Source organism: Muntiacus reevesi, chromosome 17, assembly GCF_963930625.1.
Source record: "Muntiacus reevesi chromosome 17, mMunRee1.1, whole genome shotgun sequence".
NCBI lineage: Eukaryota > Metazoa > Chordata > Mammalia > Artiodactyla > Cervidae > Muntiacus > Muntiacus reevesi.
The window spans coordinates 25,707,834-25,732,251 of NC_089265.1; the positions used below are offsets into that span (position 1 = coordinate 25,707,834).

Below are 24,418 nucleotides of genomic sequence, written 5' to 3' on the forward strand. Positions count from 1 at the left end.
CATCTGCCGTGATTTTGGAGCCCCAAAAAATAAAGTCTGACACTGTTTCCACTGTTTCCCCATCTATTTCCCATGAAGTGATGGGACCAGATGCCATGATCTTAGTTTTCTGAATGTTGAGCTTTAAGCCAACTTTTTCACTCACCTCTTTCACTTTAATCAAGAGGTTCTTTAGTTCTTCTTTGCTTTCTGCTATTAAGGGTGGTGTCATCTGCATATCTGAGGTTATTGATATTTCTCCTGGCAATCTTGATTCCAGCTGGTGCTGCATCCAGCCCAGCATTTCACATGATGTACTCTGTATATAAGTTAAATAAGCAGGGTGACAATATACAGCCTTGACATACTCCTTTCCTGATTTGGAACCAATCTCCTGTTTCATGTCCAGTTCTAAGTGTTGCTTCTTGACCTGCATACAGATTTCTCAGGAGCCAGGTAAGGTGGTTTGGTATTCCCATCTCTTAAAGAACTTTCCACAGTTTGTTGTGATCTACATAGTCAAAGGCTTTGGCGTAGTCAATAAAGCAGAAGTATATCTTTTCCCAGAACACTCTTGCTTTTTCAATGATCCAGCGGATGTCAGCCATTTGATCTCTGGTTCCTCTGCCTTTGCTAAATCCAGCTTGAACATCTGCATTTTAATAAATTCTCAAAATATAAAGTTTTGAAGATCATGGCTGTAAAGCAATAACCTCCAAAATTTCCCATTACCTATGTTATGAGCAAAAGGCTTACATAAATGTATATTTATTTATAAATTCTTGATACACTTTTATGTGACCATATATTATATATATTATAAAATGCAAAAAATAAAAATCTTAAAGAATGAGAAAAATGGCCTAAAATTATTTTATTTTATTGTTTCTGTCTCAACCAAAAATAAAGGGGAAATTAACAATAGCTTTAGAAAGTTGTAAAAATATATATACAAATAAAAGGAGAGAAGGATAATGAAAGAATCACAGAAATGAGAAAAGAAATCCCAAGAATATATCTTCTAAAGGTCTATTCTACTAAGAAACAGAGAAACTGAGAGGGATCACATTTAATTTCATGATTAAGGAACTAACAAGGGTATTTCAACAGAAGACTTAATTCTGATCATCAAAAGGGAAAAACTGATTGATGAATTAGACATACAAGACCATGAAAAAATACTATTCTAAAAGTTCACAATAATCAAGAATGCTAAAGTTAGACATAGGCATGTATCAGAGATTTTTCAAAGTCAAATTCCAGACAATGTTAGAATGATCCCAGGGCTAGAAACTCCAAAGGTGAATATAGTTCAAGTTATCATAAAATGATATTCAGATTATATAATCATAATTCCAATAAAGAAAAAGGAAAAGGCAACCATATGCTTAGCTTCTCATTTACAAAATGTAATGAAATCCATTTAATAGGAAAGCAAGTGTTTTAATTGCTATGTAAGTATCATGGGACTACTGTATACCAAATGTTTGATAAAGAGTACCCAGCATCACTCCACTGTTTCTAATGACCAAGGAGAGGCCCAATAATCCATAGTTAAATGACTGGGCATCCCCTACAGAGTAATACAGAGTGCTGAGTGAAATCTCTCAACCTATTCCAGAACACTTACTCTATTCCAGCAAGGTCATCTCAGGCTCTCAAGTACACACTCCAATTATCTTAGCGGAAAAAAACTGAGCCATGTGTACGAAAGATCATGTCTAGGAAGGTACCTAAAGAGGCAGTCTCTGAAGTCAAACAACAGGAACTTCTCCAATTTTTAAAGTTGAGCAGAAAAAGCTGAAAACACACATGCACATACATACACACACACACACACACACACACACACACACACACAGTGTGTAGGTCATAGTTATATCTCTTACCTGCAAACTTCCCAAATATGTCAGAATATGAGCAGAAGATAAGGCTTAGCTGTACTTAGCAAACTGACACACCTTTAAATAAGACAAATAATTATAATATCATGCTCAACTTTCCTTTGAAAATCAAATGAATCTCTTCAGGAGATTAACGCTGGGTGTTAATTTTAATAATGAAAAGAAACAAATTCAATAAACTAAATACTAATAGAAAAATAACTTAGTAACTCACCTTTCCACAACCAAACTGACTGCTTGTGTGACATCTGGATTTGTCACCTGGAGGCGTTTCCACAAAGACCACACAAATTCTTTATCAGCCTTAAAGAAATAAAAGACATTTTAAATGCATTGCTTTGTAGCTACAGCAAAGAAGGTAAGATACTGTCTTAAATTTAAAAACATAATTACTTGACCCCTAGTTCTTTAACTATAAAACATATTCTTGAAAAGTAGAATAGGAAAGCTTAATTTAAAAAATTTCTTACACCTGTAACCCACATTTAAAGGTGCAAACATTGAAATGCTGAATATCAAGGTAAATTTGTTCTAAAATGAGATTGTCCTCTAGCTACTGATCTACCTTTCAGCTGCCCGTTTCAGCAAAATTCCTTAAAAGTGTTGCCTATAACCACTGTCTCTTCTTCCTCATCCCCATTCACTCTGTAACCTCCCCAGTCAGATTTCCTTCCCCACCATAATGCTAAAATCATTTTTCAAGTTCCTCGATATTGCCAAATGTTAATAGGCACCTCAAATTTAATCTATTCAAAATAAAGTTCTTGACTTCCTATTCTCTCACAAACCTGCCCTCTCTGCCTCTCAGAAAATAACCCCACCACCTACTCAATGTTCAAAGACTTAAGATCTAGAGTCAATCTTGGTTGCTCTCTTTCTTCACATTTCATATCCAAACCATTAATAAATCCTATTAGACTTATCTACAAAATATATCCCAATTCTAAATACTTTCACCACCATCATCCTAGTGTAAGTCAACTCCACCTCTTGCCTAGTTCTCTACAATAGCCCCATGGACTCCTGATAGCTCAAAATCTTCTAATAGATTTGTTACATTAGGAAAACAATCCAGATTCTACCAAAGCCACATGATCCCATACCATCTGGCCTATTTTACACCTCTCCAACCTCACCTACCACTCTTGTTCACAAGAACCTTTTTGCTCTGCTTATACCAGGCCCTTTGTACATCCAACATCTATCAGATTTTCATGTACATTATTACTTCACTTCACTCAAGACATTGTTTAAATGTTACCTCTTCAAGAAAGTCTTCCCTACAGACACCAAAACCCACAAGTCTCTCCTAACTGCTTAGCCTGTTTAATGCTTTTCAAATCACATATCATTTTATAATACTATATTTGCTGGTGGTTTATTTGTTTGGGATTACTTATATGGCATACATTTCTGTCTCCATCATCCATTTTCCTCTTCCTCTTAGTGACAGAAATCATTTTAGCTCTTTGCTGTTAACTAAAAGACTGGCCTCTCTTACCTATGGGCTCTGTGACTGAATTCTGCCAATGAAATATAAGTGTCATTGAAAATTTTAAATTGACTTAGGTCTTCCAATGTAGACACAGGAATGTAGGAAATCCAACTTAGGTATTTAAAATCCTAAAAGATGATGCTCTTAAAAGTGCTGCACTTAAGGGCAGCAAATTTGGCAAACTAAACAGTGGCCACAGGACTGGAAACGGTATTTTCATTCCAGTTCAAAAGAAAGCAATGCCAAAGAATGTTCAAATACCATACAATTGTGTTCATTCCACATGCTAGTAAGGTTATGCCCAAAATCCTCCTAGCTAGGTTCAGCAGTATGTGTGAACAGACAAGTTTCAGATATACCAGCTAGGTTTCAAAAAAGTATAGGAACCAGAGATCAAATTGCCAACCTTCACTGGATGGTAGAGAAAGCAAGGGAATTCCAGAAAAACATCTACTTAATTGACTATGCTAAAGTCTTTGACTGTGTGGATCACAACAAACTGTGAAACATTCTTAAAGAGACAGGAATACCAGACCACCTGACCACCTCCTGAGAAATCTGTATGCAGGTCAAGAAGCAACTTTTAAAATCAGACACGGAAAAACTGAGTGGTTCAAAATTGAGAAAGAGTATGCAGACTTTTGAACTCTGTGGGAGAAGGTGAGGGTGGGATGTTTCGAAAGAACAGCATGTATATTATCTGTGGTGAAACAGACCACCAGCCCATGTGGGATGCATGAGTCAAGTGCTCGAGCCTGGTGGGCTGGGAAGACCCAGAGGAGTCGGGTGGAGAGGGAGGTGGGATGGGGGACCGGGATGGGGAATACGTGCAACTCTATGGCTGATTCATATCAATGTACGACAAAACCCACTGAAAAATAAAAAATAAATAAATAAAGAGTATGCAAGGCTGTATACTATCACCCTGTTTATTTAACTTCTATGCAGAGTACAACATGTGAAATACCAGACTGGATGAATCACAAGCTGGAATCAAAACTGCTGGCAGAAATATCAACAATCTCAGATATGCAAATGATACCCTAATAGAATAAAGCAAAAAGGAACTGAAAAGCCTCTTGATAAGGGTGAAAGAGAAGAGTGAAAAAGCTGGCTTAAAACTCAACATTCAAAAAACTAAAATCATGGCATTCAGTCCCATCACTTCATGGCAAATAGATGGGGAAACAGTGGCTGACTTTATTTTTCTGGGCTCCAAAATCACTGCAGATGGTGACTGCAGTCATGAAAGTAAAAGATGCTTACTCCTTGGAAGGAAAGTTATGACCAACCTAGATAGCATATTAAAAAGCAGAGACATTACTTTGCCAACAAAGGTCCGTCTAGTCAAGGCTATGGTTTTTCCAGTGGTCATGTATGGATGTGAGAGTTGAACTATAAAGAAAGCTGAGTGCCGAAGAATTGATGCTTTTGAACTGTGGTGTTGAAGAAGACTCTTTGATAGTCCCTTGGGCTGCAAGGAGATCCAACCAGTCCATCCTAAAGGAGATCAATCCTGAGTGTTCACTGGAAGGACTGATTTTGGCCACCTGATGGGAAGAGCTGACTCATTTGAAAAGACCCCAATGTTGGGGAAGATTGAAGGCAGGAGAAGAAGGGGACGACAGAGGATGAGATGGTTAGACTGCATCACCAACTCAATGGACATGAGTTTGGGTATACCTCGGGAGTTGGTGATGGACAGGGAGGCCTGGAGTCCTGCGGTTCATGTGGTCGCAAAGAGTCAGACACGACTGAGTGACTGAACTGAACTGAACTGAAGTTAAATGTGGGGGGATAAAAACAACTTAAAGGACACTGCAACTTATGACCAGAGACTAATTAATTAACAGAGTTTTTTTTCCCCAAACTGCCTATTTGACCCATTACTCAGTATTGAAATGAATTTAGTATATTAATTTAGCAGCACTTTCTTAAATAATAGATTCAAAAGAAAATATCAGAGTTCACAACACACAGGGTAAAACGTTCTTTATGATAATATGTGAATGTGTATATTCCTATTATGGTGACACATAAAATGAATTTATTTTGGGTACAATTGTTGATAGTTGTGGAAAACAAAGGGTTAATACTATGCATTCTTGGATACTGTGATTTCTAGTTGAGTAAGTAAGTGGAAGGACTAATTTGAAAATCATGAAAGTGAATCTTTAATTACTTAAATACCTTTTATAAAACAATTCAATTATTATGTCTTCCAAGTTTCCCAAAGAGCAGGAGTATGACTTGACTGAAACTTTATGGTATGGGCTACTGCCAACCTCATCTCACATTACTGAAATGCCTATGATCATCTAAAAGTGTCAATACTAAAAACCTCAAGAACCATTGTTTTAGGCCAACTATAGTCATCTCAATTCTTACATCTGCCTAGCCACATTTTTAAAGAATATAATAGTGAATGGACTGGGAGAGAGGGTTAGACTGGGCTATTCCAACAGATTGATTTCTCAAATCAAAGCAGTCACAAAAGTAAATGTATTAGTTCCTTATCCAGCTAAGGACACAACTATGCAAAATATGGAGTAAGGGGTGGGGGAGAAAAGGTATAGAAGATATAGGTAAAGCTATCTCAAATTAAGGTTTGAGTAACAGAGGCCTTCATCATGGATTCACATCTTTAAAGTTAAGAGCTTCTTGATGAAGGTGAAAGAGGAGATGGAAAAGCTGGCTTAAAACTCAACATTCAAAAAACTAAGATTATGGCATCTGGTTCCATCACTTTATGGCAAATAGAGGGGAAAAAACTGGAAGCAGCGACAGATTTTGTTTTCTTGGGCTAAAAAATCACTGCAGACAGTGACTGCAACCATGAAATTAAAAGATGTTTGCTCCTTAGAAGGAAATCTATGACAAACCTAGACAGCATATTAAAAAGCAGACACATTACTTTGCCGACAAAGGTACATACAGTCAACACTATGATCTTTCCAATCATCATGTATGTACAGATGTGAGAGTTGGACCATAAAGAAGGCTGAGGACCGAAGAATTGATCCTTTCAAACTGTCGTGCTAGAGAAGACTCTTGAGAGTTCCTTGGACATCAAGGAGATCAAATCTATCGATCCTAAAGGAAATCAACTCTGAATATTCATTGGAAGGACTGATGCTGCAGCTGAAGCTCCAATACTTTGGCCACCTAATGTGAAGAGCTAATTCACTGGAAAAGACCCTGATGCTGGGAAAGACGCAAAGCAAAAGAGAAGGGGGTCAGCAGAGGATGAGATGGTTAGATAGCATCGTCGACTCAATGGCCGTGAACCTGAGCAAAACCCAGGAGATAGTAAAGGACATGGGAGCCTGGCTTGCTACAGTCCACAAAGTCGCAAAGAGTCAGACACAATTTAGTCACTTAACAACAAGATGAAGGGTATGTTTGCCTGGTGGCCCGATGGTAAAGAATTCGCCTGCCAAACAAGAGACATGGGTTAGAACCCTGGGTCAGGAAGATACCCTGGAGAAGGAAATGACAATTCATTTCCGTATTCTTGCCTGGTAAAACACATGGACAGAGGAGTCTGGTGAGGTACCGTCCATGAAGTCGCAAAAAAGTTAGATGTGATTTAGCAACTAAACAAGTCAGTCTTTTATTTATCCCTATGCTCCTTAACCACTAAAGAATAGAAACAGAACATTGAAAATAGGACATTAAAAAGGAAGAAGTCACATAATAACTCCCTTATTTTTTTTAAACAAAGACATATTCAATTTTAGCGCTTCCCAGGTGGCCCAGTGGTAAAGAATCTGTCTGCAATGCAGGAGACACAGGAGACATGGGTTTGATCCCTGGGTTGGGAAGTTCCCCTATATAAGGAAATGTCAACCCACTCTAGTATTCTTGACTGGAGAATTCCATGGACAGAGGAGTCCGTGGGCTACAGTCCAAGAGGTCCCAAAAGAGTTGGATACAACTTAGTGATTAAACAACATTTCCGTTTGAACAAGATTGTTCTGGTTTTACATTCTTGACCCAGTCAGGAAAATCCTACAAAATGGGAAACAGAATCAAATAGAACTAACTGTGAGAATGAAATTTATGAATTTTTATTAATCTAAACTTATGATATTTTATAGTTACCTTGCTGTTTAGCAGTTCTTAATGGGTTCTATCTTGAAGACAGAGTGACTCAAAGATCTACTGTTGAGCAAATTCCCAACATTCAGTCACCCAATCCTGTCAAAGGTTCTGGTAAAATCATAAAAGAGATGGTGGTAAGGATACAAAACTTTCTGAACCTGAGTACTCAAGCCATCTTTGGTATTCACAAACTATACAAATAATTGGAAAGTAATGTTAAGGTAACTGATTTAGTAAATGCTTTTCACAGGCAACATGACATGAAATTAACATTTCTCACTAGAGAAATATGGAATTAACATAGTTCGTTAATAAATATCTAGCATCCTCTACTATGTGTGAAAATTCCCAGACTGAGACTCCCTAAAAATTACTGGTGTTTTAAAAACTTCAGTTTTACTTAAGAACAAGGGCAAGTGTGGATCTGATGATTAAAAACAGGCTCCTTCATCGATGGGTTTTATTTTAATAAAAGTGCTTCCACTCTCCTGTTTCACATTTCAACTTTGGGGTTACACTTCTACTGCATTCAAGTACCACTACAGTCACAACAGAGAACTTGAGCTTAGGGGCGGTGGGGTGCGTCCGCCCGTTTTGGTGGGATCCAAGCGAAGGCAACCAAGCCAACCAAACCAGGGACAGCCGAGGCTGTCCTGCCCGGCCGAGGTCCGGAGAAGGGAGGGAGCCGGAGGTCGCCTGGCTGGGCGCGGCCGCCTCCCTCAGCAGCGAGCAGCGGGCCCGGCTGGGTGTGGGAGCCGGGACTGAGCGCCGCCGGGCAGAGGTGGGTGGGTCCTAAGCCCGCGCAGCGACACAGACGGAGGCAGAGGGAGAGGGACGCGGCCCCAGCCCCGCCGTGGAGGGGAAAGGCCGGCGGCCACTTCGATACCTGACACAGGGCCAGCTCCTCCTTTACGCTGCTCAGCTCTTCCTCCAGCAGCTGCGTCCGGGTCACCATCGCCTCCTCTACCGAGATGCCCTCTAGCCGCATGGGCCCCGTGGGCGCGCTGAGGAGGGGAGCCTGAGCCGGAGCTGTCCCCGCTGGCCCTCGCTGGCCCTCTGACCCTTCTTCGCCCCGCCAGGGTAAATCGCTTTTGTCCACGACGCCCCCCCGCGCTGCGCCCTCAAGACCCGAGGTCTCGCTGCGCACGGCGTGTGCCACAGCTCCCCGACCAACACGTGGGGACCAGGGCCCCAACTGTCGCGCCGGGGGCGGAGGGAGCTGTGAGGGCGGCAACCGCGCCGCCATTGCCGCGGCTGCTAACGGGTCAAGTTCCCTCTAGGAAACTCCACCTCCCCTTCCCCATCCTGGCGAGCCCGAAGCCCCGAGCCGCGCATGCGCCAGCTTTTTCCCGCCTTGGCGCGCGGGGTCTCGCGCTCGCGGGTCCTGGCTGGCTTCCCACGGGCCGCGCGCCCGGCGCGAGCGTTGGCGGCGCACGCGTCCTGGGCCGGAGGAGTCAGTCCGGTCCGCCCTGCACCGCACCCTTGAGTGCCCTGGTCAATATTCAACCCACCACGCCACGACTCCGCGTCAATCTAAAACCCTACCCGCCGCTACTTTGCGCCTAGCTTACACCCCACTTCTTAAAGCCTTTCTTGACCAGCCCCTAGCCCCAAATGATCCCTAACTGTGAATTCCTCCGCCTTCAAGACCCTTGCCAACTCGTTTGTCACGTTTCATTGACCGCCCTGGAGTGTTAGTTACAGGGCTAATCCCTCCAGCGCTGTTGTAAGCTCCTTGAGGATCAAGGAATAAGTTTTACACTTAAATGTTTTCTTCACACCCTTTAGCAAAACTGCTTTACGTACAGCTGACAACCAGCTGACTGATGTCTAGGAGATGTGGAAAGCCTTGTGCTGAGCTGGGACTATCGGGCAGGTTTCCCATTGGAATTATGATCCCTTGTGCACCTTTGTCTTATGTTTTGCAGGAGTCATGATTTCCTTTTTTTTTTATGTCAACTTCTTTATGCAGTTGGCTGCGTATCAGAGTGAGTGTGACCCGCATTCTCCAGAGTTTGAATCCTCAGACCAGTTTGAAATTAGTAACTTGGAGCGTGGTTAAAGAAAAAACGGCCAACTTTCTTTATTGTTCATTCTCTTTTTTCTTCTCTTTTCCCCCTTCCTTCCTTCCTGCTTTCTTTCTTTATCAACTTTGAATAAGAAATAACCTCCTCTTTTTCTGTCATTGAAACGCGTCCTACTTGTAATGAGTTCATAAGGAAATGTGTATTGAGCTAGCAATCAGGTTCTACCAAAGGTTAGATCACTGTCTTCTGCTGTAAAGATTCCAGAGCACCTGAAGAGCTGCCGTGGGGTGGGGAAAACTGTGGAAATAGGGAGGTGACTGCTTTAACTGATGACTTCTTCATTTAATCAGAATTTCCACTCCATGCCAGAATCTAGTCAGCACCTCAAAAGACACCCTCCCAATCAGAATTCTGCTGAGGCAGGATGATTGGACTTCCTTCCTACTGAAGGTGAGTACTTAACAAAATTTATAAAAGGATTGCATTAGAAAAAGTATATATAATCCTGTCTTAAAACCAGTTACTGGGACTTCCCTGATGGTCTAGTGATTAAGAATCTGCCTGCCAATGCAGAGGACAGGTTGGATCCCCGGTCCAATAAGATCCCTTCTGCTGTAGGGCAACTAAGCCCAGGAGCCACAACTACTGAAGCCTGGGTGCCTAGAGCCTGATCTTTGCAACAAGAGAAGCCACTGCAATGAGAAGCCCGAGCAAGGCAACTGGAGAGTAGCCCCTGCTTGCAACAACTAGAGAAAAGCATTTGTAGCAGTGAAGACCCAGCACAGCCAAAACTAAATAAATCTTTCTTTTAAAAGAGGGGGATACAAAAGTTCTTTTTAAAATAGTAGTTACCATACTGAACATTTACTATATGCTGAGTCCAGTGATAACTACTTTTCATTTATATATGCTCATTCAGTTCTTGCAACATCAGAGTAAAATAGGTATTATCCTCATTTTACTAGTAAGGAAATTGAAATTTGAGAAATTACGCTACCTTGCCTGAAGTCCCACATTTGGTATTAGAAAAGCTAGAATATGGATCCACTTAACTCTAAAACCTGTGCCTTGGATCCCTACCTTCACTCCATACCTGGCACTTGAAATACAGCATTAGTATGATAACACATGAGACTTCACTGAGTTTAAGTCTATAGGAATCCCAATCACATGATTCACATGTTTGGCATGAAATCAATGTCAATGCACATTTTCATGGCTATTTGGTACTCACTCAGAAGGGCATTATTTCATCTGAATACAGAAAAATTATTTTGAAAAGCAGTGAAATCTCTTCCATTATAAACAATGGGTAAGTATACATAGTCGACTCAAAATAAGGATAATATTTGAATCAATGACTAGACAGTTTTTAAATTTTCTACTATAGTATAGTTGATTTACAATGTTGTGTTAGTTTCAGGATACAGCAAAGTGAATCACTTGTGTGTGTCTGTGCTCAGTTATCCAGTCATGTCCGACTCCTCGTGAGTCCATGGACTGTAGCCCCCAGGCTCCTCTGTGAAGAGCTACCATGAAACTTCATATACAGGTTATTATTTGAATACCTATTTTCAGTTACTTTGTGTCTATACCTAAAAGTGAAATTGTTGAGTCATTTGGTAATTCTATATTTAACTTACTGAGAAACAATCTGTTTGCCACAGTGGCTATACCATTTACAATCCCACCAACAATATATGAGAGTTTGAAATTCTCTGCATCTTTAAAAACATTTTTCTTTTTTTAAATGATTATCCTGATTATAATGATTTACATTTCCCTAATGGCTAATGACATTGATCATGTTTTCATGTGTTTGTTAGATATTTATCTTCTTTGGAGAAATGTCAATTCAAACCTTTTGTCCATTTATTAATTAGGTTGTCTTTTTGTTATTGAATTGTTAGTAGTACTTTACCAGCAGACAATTTTCAAGAATTGAAATTTGCACATTTTCAGAGCATACATAGGGAGTTCTTTCTTCTATTAGTTATTTGCTAAAATGACAGAAACTTGTGAAACACTGGATATTAATACTTCTAACTCAGAAAGATAAGTTAAAGATCTGTAATAATACATGAATAAAAATGTCCAAAACAATCAAGTGTTTCTCCTCTGCAATTTTCTGTTCAAATATTTTAAAGTGATGATGTCTGTTCTTTAGAAATACATATTAAAATATGCTGAGGATGAAGAATATTAAACTATAGAAACACATAATTCTCTCTATATCACCACTGTATAAGTGAAATATTGGGGAAGCGAGGAAAACATGCAAATTAATATGGTATTTGAATTGCACTTCTCACTTTAATTTTAAAAATTTATATCTAAGGTCTGTTTAAAAAGAGAAAATGTATTAGCAACTTCTCAGCTTTTACAATTCTTGTTTTTCAGAAAGAATGCCAAATTTTAAGACATGTTTATGTCTTCTTTGCCAATTTGGTATACTCTTTATTTAGTCAACAGATTTAAATTTAAAGCCACAATAAGGTATTGGTAGTATATTAACTATCATAGATTTCTTTCATATCATTTTGAAATTTATCACAATTTTTAGGGTCTTGTCATATCCTAGGGATCTAAATCAAGAATAGCCTGCTATCACCCCTTCAGCATTAAAAGAGAACCCCACAAGCTAGGATGTGCCAATGTGACATTTGAATCAATAGCAGGCATATCATGTCAGGACCATGACATGATAAGACCAATTCCAATCCAGGAGTTAGAGTAAACCAAGACAATTGCATTGTTCTTATAATTAATACTGGCCCTTGTCCCCACTGGTTCCACTGCAGATTCAACCAACATTGGATCAAAAATGTTCAGGAAAAAAAGAAATTCAGGTACTTTGCTGGTGGTCCAGTGGTTAAGAATCCACCTTGCAATGCACAGGACACTGGTCCAATCACTGGCCCAGGAAAATTCCACAGCAACTAAGCCTGCATGCCACAACTGCTGAGCCCACACTCTACAGCCTGTGAGGCAACTACTACTGAGCCCTCGAGCAGCAATTACTGAGGCCTGCGCGCCTAGAGCCTGTGCTCTGCGACCAAAGAAGCCACCACAGTGAGAAGCCCCTACTCTCACAACTAGAGACAACCCAAGTGCACCGTCAAAGACCAAGTGCAGCCCAAAATAGATTTTTTGTTTTTTTTAAAAATTCAAGAAAGTTCCAAAGATCAAAACTTGAATTAGCCACACACCAGCAACTATTTACACAGCATCTACATTGTATTGGACATTACAAGTACTCTAGAGATGATTAAAAGTATATAGGAGTATGTATATAGATTACATGTAAGTACAACTTCATAGAATACAAGGGACTTGAGTATCAGCAGATTTTGGTATCGAGGGGAATCCTGGAACCAATACCTCTAGGATACTGAGGGAAGACTATGCTACAATTTTATCTGAGTGATACCTGGCACCTATTGATCAGTCCTGAGACTGTTCTAAGTTAAGATCATAGGTATCCAAGGATGGCATCATCAGTTCCAGTTGTCTCATTTAATTTTCACACAATTCTAAAAGGATGAGCTTGCAGCATTAGAAAAACAGAATTTAATTTTCCGTTTTCCTCTTAAATGATGATATAACAGTCCAAAACTGTTTAAATAACTCTTCTTTCCCTAATAATAGGCTTTTCTAAAATTATTTCCATTAAGTCCTCTCAGTGTGGGTGTTGTCCTAAAGAAAAATAAAATAGCCATGTCCTATTGCTTTGAGTAACTTTTATCAGCTTACTTACCTCACTAAGTTTAGAAAACAACCCCAAATTCCCTGAGAAGCTCAGCTGATTAAATACACAAGGTTGCATAGTTTAGGCTCTTTAACACATGACTGGAATGAGAAAACATTTTTTTTTCCAGCTTTCTCACCTATATTTCAGTTTCTCCTCCCTAACACACAGCATGACAGACCCATGGTCTTTGGTATTTTCTGTATATTTTCTTTACTCTCAAGGCAATATTGCAAAAGTACTCCAACTCTCCCACCTATTTTGTTTCTCTGGCTTCACCTCAAACATGAAGGTCTTCTTCCATTGCCAGTGGTCTGGTTTAATATCTCTGTTTTGATGATGCTTATCTATTGCCTATAACAGTGTTCATACACTATCATAGCATATAGCCATACATGCATACCCTCACACAGAGTGGCATTTTGCCTTTTTGTGATACTGTGATTTATGATAAGAAATACTAAGGAGATCCAACCAGTCCATCCTAAAGGAGATCAGTCCTGGGTGTTCACTGGAAGGACTGATGCTGAAGCTGAAACTCCAATACTTTGGCCACCTCATGCAAAGAGTTGACTCATTGGAAAAGACCCTGATGCTAGGAGGGATTGGGGGCAGGAGGAGAAGGGGACAACAGAGGATGAGATGGCTGGATGGCATCACCGATTCAATGGACATGAGCTTGGGTAAACTCCGGGCTTTGGTGATGGACAGGGAGGCCTGGCGTGCTGCGATTCATGGGGTCGCAAAGAGTCGGACACGACTGAGCGACTGAACTGAACTGATTTGGGTTTTGTCCCCATCCCCATTTCTGGCACCAAGCACCTAAAACCCCTGTACTTTCCTCAAAGATTAGAGCTTAAAGGTGTCTTTTTATGTTAAGGAATTGACTTTTGGAAAGTACCTAAGGATGGGGACTGACTGCCATGGGGAGCCAACCAATCTTGTGATTAGAGGGTTGGAATTTCCAGGTTCTGATTCCCTACCTGCTTGGCAAGGGGATCAGAGTCCCAGTAGGAAGTTGATGGAAACTCACATAGAGTCCTTTGGGAACATTTAAAACACAAACTGATTACAAAGGTAAGTGGAGGATCCAGAGAAAGCACAAAGGATAGTGCAGTGCCTCAAGGCTAATCAAAGGGTGGGAGATGTTATCACCCTAAACTCAAAAGAGTGAGGGGAATGAGCAGCTCTTGGTACAAGGAGACAAAGGGCTGTGTCCAGAGAGCTGGTGAAAGACTCAAAGCAAAAAATTGGAAGCCAGGGGAACAAATACTGAAACCTCACTCTCTTCCCTCAGGCCCATCTCCTCCCATGCTCCGCACTGGCTGAATCCAACCAGTTCTTATTGGGCAGCACACCAGGATACAGAACAGAGTGAAAACAATAAACAAAAAACATCAAGAGACAATCTGAAGGGGCAAACAAACTATCCAGCTCAAGAGGCCAATATAGTTTAAGAAGCAGCAACTGAGTCACAGTGTAAATAGCATTCTGTTAATAGCAAATAAAATAAAAGTAACAACTTTTACATGGTTCACATGGCAGCTGCTTGGACTTCAACCTACACTTCCATAGGAGAAAAAGGGAAGTCACATGTTCTAAAGAAGAGGGAACGGAATCTAGAAAAGGGTTAGATAAAGAATATAGAGCTTGTGAACAGAAAAGCACCAAAGGGAATGCACCTACTTTATTGCCTTCACATTCTGCATTAAAACTTGGTTTCCAGGGCTTCCCCTAGTGATCCCGTGCTTAAGAATCTGCTTGCCGACAGAGGACACGGATTCAATCCCTGGTCAGGGAAGAATAGACATGCTGAGGAGCAGCTAAGCCTGTGTGCCACATCTACGGAGCCTGTGCTGCAGAGCCTGAGAGCCACAGCTACTGAGCCCATGTGCTACAGCTACCAAAGCCCCCACTCCCCAGAACCCATGCTCCACGACAGCAGAAGCCACTGCAATGAGAAGCCCAAACATGCAACGAAGAGGAGCCCCCACTTGCTGCTACTGGAGGGAGCCCTCGCACAGCAGCAAAGACCCAGCACAGCTAAAGTAAATAAACCAATCTTAAAAAAAACCCTCAGTTTCCAGAAGTTCTAGGCCACTTTTTCTAATTTAAGATATGTGTGTGTGTGTATACATATATATACAGAGAGAAGGAATCTCCCAAGCTAATATTATTCAATTTTCATTCTGCATCTATTTTATGTTTTGTATCTCATAATTTTATTATTCTCACATTTAATACACTTGGTTTATAACTCTAAACAGATTGTAAGATCCTAGAAGGCAGAAAAACCTCTTTTTTTTGTACCTCTCATGAAGCGTATTACAATGACCTTACAAAAGCAGCACTCAAAGAATGTCTCTCAACTAGCTCCCTATAGGCCAAAAAAAGTCTTGCCTTCAGCAATTACCAGACATTCCTGATGGTTGTTAATTATGTCTCACATTAGTGGGACATTGCTTTGAACAGGAAATATTTTTACGGATGCATGTGTGCTCAGTTGGTTAGTTGTGTCCAACTCTTTGCAACCCCTTGGAGCCCATCAGGCTCCTCTGTCCATGGGATTTCTCAGGCAAGAATACTGGTGTGGGTTTCATTTCCTCCTCCAGAGGACCTTCCAGACCCAGGGATCGAACCCACATCTCCTTATTGCAGATGGATTCTTTACCACTGAAACACTGGGGAAGCCTGATTTTTATGGGTAACTTTTATCAAAGTTAAAATCTAATATAAATATATCTCATGTATGCTAACTACTACTTGGGAAAAAATGGAACTGTTAAATTAATGAAAATAGTTCCTTTTGCCACTGTATGATGCTTCTTGATTTAGCAAAATTCTATGGGATAATAGGAAGAAAGAGAGAAAATGAAATCAATTTGGAAACCCCTTGCCAGACACTATTAATATATTCCTTCATTTTTTTTTTTCAACAAATACTGAACACTGCTCAGAATATAGCAGTGAACAGTCACAATCCTGGCTTTTATGGAGCTTATATTCTAGTAGGGGAAAACACATCATAAACAAGGAAATATACTTGTTAATTAGTGCAGTTGTGTAAACAGAAATAAAGCAAAGGAAGGGAAGAGTGAGTGAAGGCAGTGGCTAAGCCCTATTTTAGGCAGTGTGATCAGGGAAAGTATATCCAAGAGGAACGTATAAACAAATGATAGCTACTTCGAGTGGGAAGCATACCATGCACATATTTGGGAGGCTATCAGACAACAGGGGAAATGAAAGTATGAATAAAAAGCAAAAGCTTATGAGCGAAATCCAAATACTGCAGTGCTTCATAGGTTGATACATCCATATAAACTATTTCCCAGGAAATGTCTGTTTTCATGGAGCCCCAAAGGAGCCCATTCCAAGTGGATAAAAGTATCCATGTGACTAGAGATCAAGCTTTGTGATCCACAAGCAAACTCCAGTTTGAAGTGGGTTGGTAAGAGCCACAAGGATTTTCTGTCTCTGGTTTCCCAGAAACATTTCTTACAGAAATCATTTGAAAAGGAATCACACTAAAGGATGTTAATGGAATAACAAAGGAGCTGAGAAAGAGTTTAAAGAAAAGGGAATGATAGTTACTCTGTGTTTTTCCTATGCTGGTTGCAGATCAGAATCAAAGGATCTCTTCAAATAATACCTGGGTCTCATCTCCAGAGATTCTGATTTAACAGGTGTGGTGTAGGACTGAGGTGTTGCTTTTTTTTTTTTTTTTTTTAAGTTCCCCAAGTGAGTCTGTGGAGAAGGAAATGGCAGCCTACTCCAGTATTCTTGCCTGGAAAATTCCATGAACAGAGGAGCCTGGCCAGCTACAGCCCATGGAGTCGCACAGAGTCGGACACGACTGAAGGGACTTAGCATCCAAGTGAGTCTGACATGCAGTCAACTGAGAATCAATGTTGTTAAAATACATGAGTTAAGCTTTTAAAAATTAAAAACAAAAACATGCCAGACATTGCTTCTGGAATGCAAAAGATATCTCGTGATTATACAATTAGTGAATTGAATTATGTACAGAGTACTTATTATATGCTAGATGCTTAGCACTTAGCAGATGCGAAAGGGTAATCCAGTCCCTATCTTCACGGAACTAAAAATGGCGAAAGGCAATATAAACAATTTAAAAAGAGAGGGAGTGTGTGATACCTGCTAGATAGAAAAGTATGATGAGATAGAGAGTATCTGGGTAGACTACTTTTGTTAGGTTGATGAGAAAAGCTCTCTCTGGAGAGTTATAATTTAAGCTGAAATCTGAAAGATGAGAAACCATCTAGAAAGCTTGGCATGTGTATAGCAAATACAAAAGCCCTGAGGAACAAAGTTGCTTGGTATGCTCTTAAAACAGAAAGAAGGCAACTATGATAAGAGTTAGAATGAAAAAAAATGTGGTGTAAGATGAAGGAAGGAATCTGGGTTTTGCTCTAAGACTAACAGGAAACTCCAGAAGGATTTTAAGCAGAGGAGAGATTCGATTTCTCTACATGAATAAAAGACCACTCCGTTGTGGGGAGAATGGATTGTGGGGTTAGGAAAAGGGCTCTAGAAGCAGGAAAACCAGTTCAAGCAAGAGATGATGCAGGCTTGAATCCGGGTATTTGCAGAGATGAAACAGGGATGTGGTGATCTCCCGGAAAGCAAAGCCCACACATCTATCACAGTTAAATTCATAAAACAAGTGATTATTTTCTCTAATATACATACTTTCATGCTTTGCTAGAGATAACAATTATTCTACTAACTTTACCTAGAAAATGAAGACCACTAAACTGTTTGACCATCTGCTCTCCCTCTTTGTAATGAAACAACATATTTGAGGGTGATTTCGGCTAACTCTCTTTGCTGCTGCTGCTGCTATTGCTAAATCGGTTCAGTCATGTCCAACTCTGTGTGACCCCATAGATAGCAGCCCACTAGGCTCCTCTGTCCACGGGATTCTCTAGGCAAGAGTACTGGAGTGGGTTGCCTTTTCCTTCTAACAACAGCTAATTGTTAGTCTTTCCACTTGTCTCAAAGTTTCCATCACCTTGTACAGGTCATTACGATCAGACAATGCTTCAACTGTATCATAAAAAGGTGCTAACATAGCCAAAAGTTTTTCTACTTTTAGATTTCTGGTACGGTGTTTTGGGAAAAGATGCAGTTAGGTGAATGCAGCTATGTGAGACAAAGAGGAAGTGGGAGAGAGGTTGATGGAGTGTTATTAGTCTTTTGAGGAAGCTGGTTTATGATATTCAAAGATCACTTATTGTGTTGTTGATTTCTTAGGGAATAATCAACATTAACTTTCTATTATTATGGCCCTTTAGCTATAAAAATTAAGTAAATTTCATGCAAAGAATGTCCCTATTTAGATAGTAGGAAACTATTCACTGATGAAGATGAGAAAGACTTTCTAGTTTACTACTTCCAGTGAATCCCAAAATCACAGATAATTACTCCCATCAGGCCCAACCACTATAATTATATTAGTGCCCTCTGCTGTACATGCGCAAAATTACAGAAAACTATGCAATATTTCAAAGTTTGTCTGGACCAGACATTCTTGGCTTTGGTTCTTTCCAGAAGCAAGGTTTTAGTAGTATCTTTATTTTGTTTCATCTGGACAATTTTTACATGTTAGGTGAAATCTTGTCTCCTGTAATTACCAGCTAGTCTAAACAGAATAATAGTGTGTAAAAGGCAGTCCTAGACTGATTGTTATACTGGGGAAAATATTAATTAAATGTTTGTAACATGAGTGAAGTTATAAAATGACAATTATTGAAAACTTAGCCTTTCTTTTATAATAATGTGCATTGATCAGTTTCTCCTTGACTTTCCTTTTGTATATCCTCCTGAGTTTACATTAAGTCAGAGTCAATTTTGAGACCCATAAACCTGTTTGTTTGCTTATGACATTCAATAATTATTTTATATGACATTTGTTTTGTGCCATTTGATTTGCTCCTATGCCCTAAATTAAAAATTTCTGCTTCTGTCTGAGTTTTATTAACTGAAAATAGTATTAATAGGTTGAGGCCATACCAGTAAGTGGTCCTCTGTCAAACACTTATCTTTTTGTTTATCTGTTCTTCCATGTCATGAAGTTGTAAGCATCACACTCACCTTTAAATAATCATTCTACATTTTTAGAGCAGCATACTCCATTCAGATTTACATGCTATATCTTAATTTGGTGAATTTTCCCTCTATGAATGAAGAAATATTTAAAATAGCATAGTTTGAAATGGAAACAAGGATTTGTTTATACATGCTGATTTGGGTAATAATCTGTGAGTCTGGGAAATGAGTATTTTGAATTTATTTCATGGCACCTTATGCTGAATTTTCTTCCCTGTAAATCCATTAACTTAGTTCATATTTATAACTTTGTTTGGCGCAGGTTTCGATAATGTGTAAATATATGTAATTACCCAAATATTTTTCATTACTTTTAAGAACTATATTTATGTTTCAGGTAAGTGAGTTTATCTTAGGAAGTAATTTTTTGTTATGTGTTACTTTTCCAAGAAAAAGTATGACATTTTTCAAAACTAGGAAAATATTTAGACATCATGTTAAAATTAAAATGTACAAATAGAACAATGGGAAATAGATAGTTTCAAGCATCAATAGACATAAATTAGATTAACTGCCAAATTTGAGGGGAAATTCAGTCCCTTTTCAGATATAGCTCAATGCAGGATGAGAGTAGAAAAGGGGACTAAGATGAAAATTAAGTGAAAAAACTTAATTTGGAAAAAACTTTTATAATGCTCTGTTCTATTATCCAGTTAAGTGCTTTTCCTCTGAATACCATTTTCTGTTTGGGATGCTTCAACCTAGAAACCTCTATGCAGGTCAAGAAACAACAGTTAGAACTGGACATAGAACAACTAACTGGTTAAAAAATTGGGCTGTTGAATAGATGTGGCAAGAGTGGTCATCCTTGTGTTGTTCCTAATCTTAGAGGACATTTCTTCAACTTTTCATCATTAAGCATGATGTTAGTGGTGGATTTCTCATGTATGGTCTTTATTATATTGAAATACATTCACTCCGTGCTTAAGTTTGTCAAGAGTTTTTATCATGAAAGGATATTGAATGTTGTTCAGTGCTTTTTCTGCATCTACTGAGATTATCGTATGATTTTTATTTTTCATTCTGTTAATGTGGTTCATCACATTATTAATGTATTTGTTGAATTATCCTTGCATGATTGAGATAAATCCCACTTCAGAGAGTACAATCCTTTTAAAGTATTGTTGCAGTTTGTTAATATTTTGTTGAATATTTTCACATCTATGTTCATCAGAGATGTTGGTCTATAGCTTTCTTTTCTTGTAGTGTCTTTATCTGATTTGGGTGTCAGGGTAATGCTAGCTCTATAAAATGCATTTGGAAGTGTTCCCTCTTCTTAATTTTTTTGGAATAGTTTGAAAAATATTATTATTTATTTTTTTTAAATGTTTGGTAGAATTCATCAGCCAAACCATGTACATCTAGGCTTTTCTTTCTTGGGAAGTTTTTGGTTACTGATTCAATCTCTTTGTCAGTTATAGATTTAGTTAGATTTTCTATTTCTTCATGATTCAGTCTTGGTAGAGTGTATTTCTAGGAATTTACTCATATCTTCTAACTTATTCCATTTGTTCCCATATGAATGTTCATAATAGTCTCTGATATTAACACTATGTATTTCTGTGGTATCTGAGTATCCTGATTGGATAACTGCAGATGACTTGTCTAAGCTCACAGACTTTTTCTATTGCTAACCACATCTGCTGTTGAAGATCTGTTTCATTTTTCACTTCATTTTGTATTCTTCATTTTTAGAATTTGCCTTTATTTTTATGATTTAGAGCTCTCTGTTGAACCTCTCATTTTATTCATGTATTATTTTCCTGATTTCATTATCTATTTATGTTCTCTTGTAGTTCACTGAGCATCCTTAAAACAATTATTTTATTTGTCAGGAAATATGTAGATATACATTTCTTTGTGCTTTGAAACTGGAAAACTATCATGTTCCTTTTGTGGAGTCATGTTTTCTTGATTTTATGTGTTCCTTGAGGTTTTGCATTGATGTCTTTGCATTTGAAGCAGTAATCACTTCATCCAGTCTTGCAGACTGGATTTGGGAGACATATATCTTCATCTTCACACAGACTTCCCTTGTGGCTCAGCTGGTAAAGAATCCACCTGCAATATGGGAGACCTGGTTTGATCCTTGGGTTGGGAAAATTCCCTGGAGAAGTGAAAGGTTCCTGTATTCTGGCCTGGAGAATTCCATAGTACAGTCCATGGGGTTGCAAAGAGTCAGACATGATTGAGCAAGTTTCACTTTCACTTTATCTTCACCTGTTAGTCTGATTAAGAATTCTGAGAATTTTCTATGGATGTGTCTGGTTCACACTTCCAGTTCCCTCTTAGTGAGGAGTTCTTAAAATTATATGCTTTTTCTCAATCCCGCAAAGTCAGCCTCAGTACTTTGAGGTTCCTGTTTGTTTTCTCTAGGGCAATACCCTAAAATGCTCAAGTTTGTGAGCTTGTTCTTGATCCCACAGTTAGGTTGACTTTCTACCCTTCCTTATTAGCTACCTGCAAAGGCTCACTCTTGCCATCTCTACAGTCTGCTAGAATGGGGGGAGGAAGGAGAGATGCGAGTATGAAGGAGAAGCTTATAGCGGTGTGGGTACCTGTGGGCCAGTTGCAGAGGCCCACAGGTGAGGTATATCCAGTGGCTAGTGGGTGAGCTTCCTAATAGAGTCTGTGTTGTGGTTAGCAGGAAGAAATGAAAAGCCATTAGTAGTGTCCCTTTGATGAGTTCTGAGCCCTGGTTACTTTGCTCCCAGCCTTTCCCAGCCCCTCAATCTTGTAGAATTCCTCATCCATATGGATGAAGCAAGAAAGAACTAGACCTCCTGGACAGTGTCCTGCATGGCTAGGGAAGTCTGGCTGTCATTCATACACTCTCACTTTTCCCCTGTGGGAGAAAATACCAACTTGTTACTAACTCAAATGAGCCAACAAGTTATATTCACATAACAACCTATACATGGATATTTACAGCATTATTATTCATAATTGCCCAAATCTGGAAGCAACCAAGATGTCCTTTAGTACATAAATGGGTAAATTAGCTGTGATACATCTAGACTATGCAACATGATTCAGTGCTAAAAACAAATGAGCTAGCAAGTCACACACAGACATGGAGAAACTTAAATGTGTATTAACTTTTTAAAAAGCCAATCTGGAAAGGTTATGTGCTGTTATGATTCCATCTATATGATATTTTGGAAAAGGCAAAACTATGAGGACAGTAAAAAGAGTAGTGGTTGCCAGGGGTTGGAGTATGAAGGGATGAATAAGCAGGGTACAGAGGATTTTTACAGCCAGGTAACTATTCTGTATGAAACTCTAATGGTAAATTTTTCCAAACTCATAGAATATACAACACCAAGAGTGAAACATAATGTTTAAATATGGACTTTAGTAAATAGTATTGTATCAATGTTGGCTCACCAATTGTAATAAAGGTATAAAACTAGTGTAAAATATTAATAAGGTGGGAAAGTGGGGGAGGAGTGGTATATATGGAAATTCACTGTACTTTCTGCTCCTTTTCTGTCAACCTAAAAACTTTTTTTTAAGTCTATTAATTCTTTTTTTTAAATTTACTTATAGTAGCCAAAAACTGGAAGCACCCAGATGTCCTTCAGTGAGTGAATGGTTACATAAACTGTGATATATCTATAACATGGAATAGTACTCAGCAACAAGAAGAAACAATCTATTGATACATGCAACTTTAAAAAAAATGTGAAAGTCACTCAGTCATGTCCAACTCTTTGCGACCACATGGACTATATAGTCCATGGAATTCTCCAGGCCAGAATACTGGAGTGGCTAGCCTTTCCCTTCTCCAGGGGGTCTTCCCAAGCCAGGGATCGAACACTTGGATGAATCTAAAAGGAATTCTGCTGTGTGAGAAAAACCAATCTCAAAAAGTAATATACTTACAGTGTCATTGAAACATATACATTACCATAGGTAAAACAGATATCTAGTTGGAAGTTGATGTAAAACATAGGGAGCTCAATACAGTGCTCTGGGTGACAATATACAGGTGTGGGAGGGAGATTCAAATAATAAGTAATATATTTTATGATTCCATTTATATAACATTCTAGAAATGAGAGGCTACCAGTAGTTAAGGATGGTAGGAAAACAGGGGTGAATGTGAGCCTAAAGGAATAATAATATGAGAGAACCCTAAGATGATGGAACAGTTCTGTATCTTGAAGGTGGTGACTGCTGTATCAAGATAAAGCAAGTGATAAAATTTGAGCAGAAATAAATACACATACACACAAGTTTATGCAGAACTGCTGACATTTGAATAAGATCAATAGATTGTATCAAAGTCAGCTTCCTGATTGTGATACTGTACTACAGCTGTACAAGATGTTATCACTGGGGAAACCTGTGAGAAGGGTATTTGGGATCTCTCTGCATTATCTCTTACAACTGCATGTGAACCTACAATTATTCCAAAATTAAAATCCAAAACTATTCAGCACTCTGTTTATCAATACACACAACTAAGGCAGTGAGAGGAGAACCACAAACTGGGAGAAGATATTTACCTAACCCATAAAGAATTAGTATACAGACTATATAAAGAGTGAATGAGAATTTTTCTAAATTATCAATCATCCAATAGAAACAATAGCACAGACATTTCATAGAAGATGGAAAAAATAGCAAATAAACGTATAAAAATGTGCTGTATCTCATAAGAAACTAGTGAAATATTAATTAAAATTATGATACAGGATATCACAACTTGATTACATATGTTTGAATATATTATGCAAATATACATATTTATATATGTATTATGACCATATCAAGTTGGCAGAGACTTGAAGCCTCCTAAACTCATATAACACTACTTAATGTAAATATTGGTAAAAATCATTTTAGAAAACCATTAGACAATACTTAGAAATTTTGAATCTGGTATATACATACTTCATAACCCAGTAATTCTACCCTTAGTTCTGTATCTAGAAAAATTCTTGCCCATTTGTACAAGAAGACATCTTTATATTTGCCCTTTTCCCAATAGCAAAAATTGAAAGCACCCATAGTCTTTCGTCAGTAG

The 24,418-nt window shown here is 38.8% G+C and overlaps 1 protein-coding gene across 4 annotated transcripts in view; it reads right to left on the minus strand.

The window, feature by feature from the left end:
• The window catches only part of CNTLN (centlein), a 428,538-nt gene that overhangs the window by 319,760 nt on the left and 84,360 nt on the right, over positions 1-24,418 (minus strand). For 3 of the 4 annotated variants that reach the window (XM_065908218.1, XM_065908219.1, XM_065908217.1), the window contains exons 1-2: positions 8,369-8,755; positions 2,098-2,186 (exon numbers count right to left, since the gene is read on the minus strand). In XM_065908218.1, coding sequence (XP_065764290.1) covers positions 2,098-2,186; positions 8,369-8,728 — 449 coding nt within the window. In that variant the 5' untranslated portion in view covers positions 8,729-8,755. Of the gene's footprint in view, positions 1-2,097; positions 2,187-8,368; positions 8,756-24,418 lie in introns of those variants that run through there. The other variant, XM_065908220.1, reaches the window with a different exon arrangement.